The sequence below is a fragment of the Rana temporaria genome, chromosome 6, assembly GCF_905171775.1.
Source record: "Rana temporaria chromosome 6, aRanTem1.1, whole genome shotgun sequence".
Classification (NCBI taxonomy): domain Eukaryota; kingdom Metazoa; phylum Chordata; class Amphibia; order Anura; family Ranidae; genus Rana; species Rana temporaria.
Genome location: NC_053494.1, coordinates 28,512,105 through 28,518,197, shown reverse-complemented (window position 1 = coordinate 28,518,197; position 6,093 = coordinate 28,512,105). Strand labels below are relative to the sequence as shown.

At 43.2% G+C, this 6,093-nt stretch overlaps 1 protein-coding gene across 1 annotated transcript; it reads right to left on the bottom strand.

Annotated features, from left to right (window-relative positions):
• Nucleotides 1-1,167: 1,167 nt before the first annotated feature.
• LOC120943310 (ras-related protein Rap-2c-like) lies at nt 1,168-2,897 on the bottom strand. The gene has a single exon (XM_040356532.1). It carries the CDS (start codon nt 2,347-2,349, stop codon nt 1,708-1,710), a length of 642 nt encoding a protein of 213 aa, XP_040212466.1. The 5' UTR covers nt 2,350-2,897; the 3' UTR covers nt 1,168-1,707.
• Between the last annotated feature and the right edge of the window lie 3,196 nt (nt 2,898-6,093).

The following is a 6,093-nucleotide window of genomic DNA, read 5'->3' as shown; positions in this document are numbered from 1 at the left end:
TTGTTATTTACATGAGGGGTCTTCAAAAATAAAAATAAAAAAATGTATTTTTTTAATATAAAAAAAGTGTATATATATATATATATATATATATATATATATATATATATATATATATATATATAATTTAAAAAACAAATTTACTTTTATATATATATATATATATATATATATATATATATATATATATATATATATATATATATATATATTTTTTATTCATTTAAAAAAAAAATTTATTTACATGAGGGGTCTTCAAAAAGAAAAATATAAAACAAAGTATTTTTTAATATATTAAAAATTTATATATATATATATATATATATATATATATATATATATATAATTAATATAATTTTTTATTATTTACACGAGGGGTCTTCAAAAATTTTCCGCACTTTTATATTTAATAAAATATTATGATTTAATAAAAGTGCGGAAACTTTTTCAAGAAGATTTTATATATATATATATATATATATATATATATATATATATATATATATACACACACACACACACACACACACACACACACACACACACACACACACACACACACACACACACACACACACACACACACACACATATATATATATATATATATATATATATATATATATATATATATATATATATACATACATACATACACACATACATAATAGGTGAGGTTGAAAAAAGACAAGTCCAACCTATATATATATATAATATAAGCATAAAGTTATTTCATCCTGTAATTTATCTCATTAAGGAATTCAGTGATTAAAAAGCAAGCGTTAATTAACAAGGGATTAATCTCATATCATGCAACCCTCAACATCTTTTTTTTTGAGTGAATAGTGGTCAGCTATAGATATTAAGATCGAATTGTACAATCTCTTTGCCGCCTCTGGTCAGAGGCATTACAATCCAACTATATAATCTCCTTTAGATATGCAAACAGCCCTATGTGCCCATCACATTGGCTACACATGGAATGGATTTATAGATTGTAAAGATATTGTACAATGGGATTGTATCTTTGTAGCATTAGATTACTCAAATCTAAAACAGCCAATCGGTTAGTCACGATTCAGGCAGGCACTTGCCCTACACTCTGAACAATCACACTGTAACATGTATGGTCAGATTAACAACATTGGAAAACACCAACCTTTTAGTTCAGTTCTAAGGTCACCAAAGACATTTTATTGAAAATATAATAAAGATTTGAGCACCTAATGTGATCATCTTTGCAAACAGAAAAGAATGCAACAACTCTATTGTATCAGTCATATAGATTTACCAGCATGCTGGCAGTTTTATGTCACTTGACAGTCCCAGGCTTTTTTTTCCATTGTGCAGGATGAGATAGAATAATGAATTGGAATCTAATAATATAACTAAAAAGCAGCATTCTCTGTTCTTTCATCCCATCAGAAGAGATTCATTTACTTCACTGTCCATCTCAATACAATGCCTGTCTTATTTTAGTCCTGAACACCCCTCGGGTCCATTATGCAGTCTCAGAACATGCCCAGCACCAGATGTTTGCTAGCTGCTGTGGAACTACAAGTCCCAGATTGCCTAAAGAGTTCTCTATGGCACAACAGCAGGAGTGCATGCAAGTTGCCTGAAGACCTGCGTCAGAATTACGCTCAGGAGCAGCCAGTGACTGCAACGTCGTCACCTGATTGTCAGTTCTTGGGTCTAAGTAGCCCTCTAGGACAGGATACAGTTCTGCTGCTTCCTGCGCGGATGCTTTTTCCTGGGCTCAGGCTGCGCACTGGCTCTTCGCCTCTCCAGCGCGGGGCTCAACAGAAAAGGAAGGTTGACCCTGCGGAGCAGCTCCTCGAACACGTCCTGCACTTTGTGGTTGACCTTGGCCGAGGTCTCCACGTAGCCGCAGTCCCACTCTAGCTCGGCCGTGGCGGCAGCCTGCACCGCCATCAGCTGCCCGGTCTCCCATTCCAGTCCTGGGAAGCGGTCAGTTTGGTTGCCCACCACCACTATGGGCACGCCGGTCTCCCCCTTGATCCTCAGGATCTCTTGCCGCAGCCGCTCGACCTCCTGGAAAGACTCCAGGTCAGCCAGGGAGAAGACCAGGGCGAAGGCATCCCCTTGCTGGATGCGCAGCTTCTGCATGGCTGGGAAAGAGTAACTGCCGCTGGTGTCCATGATCTCTAGACGGAGCCGGAGGAGCTCTGGGTCTGGCTCTAGGCAGTATACCTCTTCCACTGTACGCTGGTGCCTTTGCTCAAAGTGGTCGCACATAAGTCGCTGGATCAGAGCTGTCTTGCCCACACCGGCAGCTCCCATGAAGACCAAACGCACGGTACCGGGGTTGGACACTGAGATAGACATGCTGGACCCTTGGTCTTAATCTGCAGTGAATTTGGCCTTGATCTTAGACTGCAGAGAAGATTGGCTGGTCTTAGACTGCGAAAAGTTTTGCTTGGTCTTAGACTGCAGAGAAGATTGGCTTGGTCTTAGACTGCGAAAGGTTTTGCTTGGTCTTAGACTGCAGAGAAGATTGGCTTGGTCTTAGACTGCGAAAAGTTTTGCTTGATCTTAGACTGCAGAGAAGATTGGCTTGGTCTTAGACTGCGAAAAGTTTTGCTTGGTCTTAGACTGCGAAAAGTTTTGCTTGGTCTTAGGCTGCGAAAAGTTTTGCTTGGTCTTAGCCTGCAGAGAAGTCTGTCTTTTTTAGGATCAGTCTCTCATACGAAGCCTCAGATTGTTCCTAATGGTCATACAGTTCTCCAGTTGATCAGACTGGTCTTCAGATGATCAGAAGGTTTTCTCAATGAGCAGATGCCTTCAGCGCTGCACTGGAAATCAATGCTTATCCAGGAACACACTCCACACTCCTCCTTCCAGCAAGATCCTAAGCTCTCTAACGATCTGAGCCGTACCCACTACCTTTATGCGTCCCAGGGAGCAGCTCCAACCAATCAGCGTGAAAGCAGCCTCCTCTGGATGGGCGGTTGCAAAGGCTATATGCCAACAAGTCTGCAATTTTTTTTTTCTTTCTTTTTTTTTTTTTTTTGAGCTACACGTGTATTGTGTGTACCAGCAGGTAGAGATAGAGAGGGGAGGGGGAGGCTGAGGAGCTTGACAGTAGGATGGACAGCGAGGATTTTTTTTTACATTGCTGGCTGGCTCAGCAATTGCAATGTCATTATAAAGAAATAATCTTTACCATAGGTGTGCGCAGCCTATTGCATTAGGGCAGGGATGCCCAACCTTTTGAAGAGCAAGGGCCACTTAAGCGACTTGGTAACGGATCACGGGCCACAATGAGCAGAGCGGGTGGATGGCAGCTCACTCGGCTCTATAGAGCCCACTCTACTCTCGGCACACCAAACTCGCAGGTAATAACAGAAGTCTATGGCTCAGTGCCAGTAACCCGCGGGTCCGCTGCTCTGCACCTGGGGATCAGTTTGAAAGCAGCCCAGTAACCACTGCAGAACAGATATGCCCATTTATACACTGTGGGCCAGATTCACAAAAGAGATACGACGGCGTATCTCCTGATACGCCGTCGTATCTCTGTGTTAGGGCCGTCCTAACTATGCGACTGATTCATAGAATCAGTTACGCATAGCTAGCCCTAAGATCCGACAGGTGTAATTGAATTACACTGTCGGATCTTAAGGATGCAATTCTAGGCCGGCCGCTAGGTGGCGAGGCCATTGCGGTCGGCGTAGAATATGCAAATGAATAGTTACGGCGATTCCCGAACGTCCGCGCTGCCCGTCGATCTAACTTTACGTCGTTTCCGTCAAGTTACGCCGCGTAAAATTAGGGCTGAGCCCTAGTTGTCCTAAGCCATGTTCAGTATGGCCGTCGTTCCCGCGTCGAAATTTAAAAAACAACGTCGTTTGCGTAAGTCGTCCGTGAATGGCGCTGGACGCCATTTACGTTAACGTCAAAACAAATGACGTCCGTGCGACGTCATTTAGCGCAATGCACGACGGGTAATTTACCCGACGGAGCATGCGCAGTACGTTCGGCACAGGAACGCGCCTAATTTAAACGGTGCCCGCCCCATTTGAATTGGGCGGGCTTGCGCCAAGCGCATTTACGATACACCGCCGCAAGTTTACAGGTAAGAGTTCTGAGAATCAGGCACTTACGCTGTAAACCTGCTGCGGTGTAACGTAAATCACATACGTTACACTGCCCAGGAGCAACGTAATTCTATGTGAATCTGGCCCTGTGATATTAGTAATAAACTTATCTTGTCTTATTTTATCTTATCTTGACTGGTGCACTGCTAGAGTCCTAGCTCATGACCCCTTTCGTAGAAACCCCCTACATACCCCTTAACCTTAGATTAAAGACATGACACCTTCTGGATTAATTGGCCAACAAAGGCCCCTTTATTAATCCCAAAAGATAACATAAAATAAACTTTATAAAATTAACCATTTTAATAAATATATATAATCTTTAAATAAATATATATATTTAAACATAAACAACTTTTTAATGACCCAAAGAACTTTTTCTAACTATTGCTTAAGAGGTTCCTGAGAGAAGGTAAAGAATGCTATGTCATCGGCTGCCCACCATCACCAAAGTATTCTGGCCTCTAGCCGTGCTCCCACCAGCTCCGAGACTTGATCATTTCTTCGCTCTTTAGCCCGCTTAGCCAGATAGGGAAGGTGCCCATCCCGAGACAGGCCCCAAACCCTACCAACCATCTCTGATATATACCTCCAATATATATCTAACAACCACCAACCAACCCTCAGGAACCCCATACCCCTGCCAGCACCACCTGAAACGAAAAAACACATTAAAAACAAATACCCATTCCATACAACTTCCAATAGGGAGGGAGGGAAAAACAGCCTGTGTGTTACCTCTTCCTGCCTTTGGCGCCGAATGACAAGCTCCGCCCCCCTTGAACCTAGTAAGCTGCCTCGTGCTACCAGCCCCTCCCCCTGGCAAATACTGCACCCAACCTCACATCCTCTTCCTGGAGCAACATCCTCAGCGTTCCCCCAGTCATGCGGTCCCTCTGCCTAGGTTCCCTTTACTCCGGGGCATTCTTTAATAACAATATTCTATTCTATTCCATCCCATAGATGGAATAAGTCAGCATCTACAAATACTGTACCTGCTGACTTTGAATATTAGGACACTTAGCCCCCTTTCGCACGGGGTGTATCAGTAATGATCCGCCTCCGTATGCTCCGCTTGCTCAGCAGGGATCGCTCCGTTGATCCCCGCTGACCCAGCAGATGACAGGGTGGTCCCCGCACACTGTGCAGGGACCGCCCTGTCTTTTCTCTGCTCTCCCCTATGGGGAGATCGGATGAACACAGACCGTATGTCCGTGTTCATCTGATCCGCTCTGCAGACGGAAGAAAAAATAGGGTTTTCTTCCGTTTGCAAAATCGGATGTTTCCGGAGGCGGACAATTAAATGATGTTCATCCGCTGACACCCGCAATCTCATTGGGACCAATGTATGTCCCTTTTTCATCCGGATGGATGAAAAAGCGGACATATGGTCCGCACATGTGAAAGGGGCCTTACCTGTCCAGGGAGCCCGCTATGTCGGCACCCCAAGCCAATTCGTCCAGCGGCATTGCAAGTAAGGGAAACTGGCAGTATAATCTTCTTATTATTTTTTATATTTTTCTTATTCTTTACTTTTTAATTACTTTTTTATTTTATTAATTTAATTATTATTTTTTTTTTATTATTATTTTTATTTAAAAAAAAATCACTTAACGGCTGGAACATACAGTTAAGGGTGGTAAGTTGCTTTGTGGGAGAATTGTGTGGGGGAATCCGCTCGCTCATTAAGTGATTGCGGCGATATTGCCGAAATCACTTGTCAAATGTGTGCTGCCGATAAGACATTGTCCCCCCCCCCCCCCACAGTGCTAGGACTCCTGTTTTGGAGGTGACAGGATCAATAATGAGAACCTGTCACCTCCAATTGCTATCACACAGGAGAAAACAATTCCCTGTGTGATAGCAATTGGAGGTGACAGGTTCTCTTTATTGATCCTGTCACCTCCAAAACAGGAGTCCTAGCACTGTGGGGGGGGGCGGACACTGTCTTATCGGCAGCACACATTTGACAAGT

Bases quoted from the DNA above. Each gene is read 5' to 3' on its own strand.
- LOC120943310 (XM_040356532.1), bottom strand. From the start codon at position 2,349: ATGTCTATCTCAGTGTCCAACCCCGGTACCGTGCGTTTGGTCTTCATG.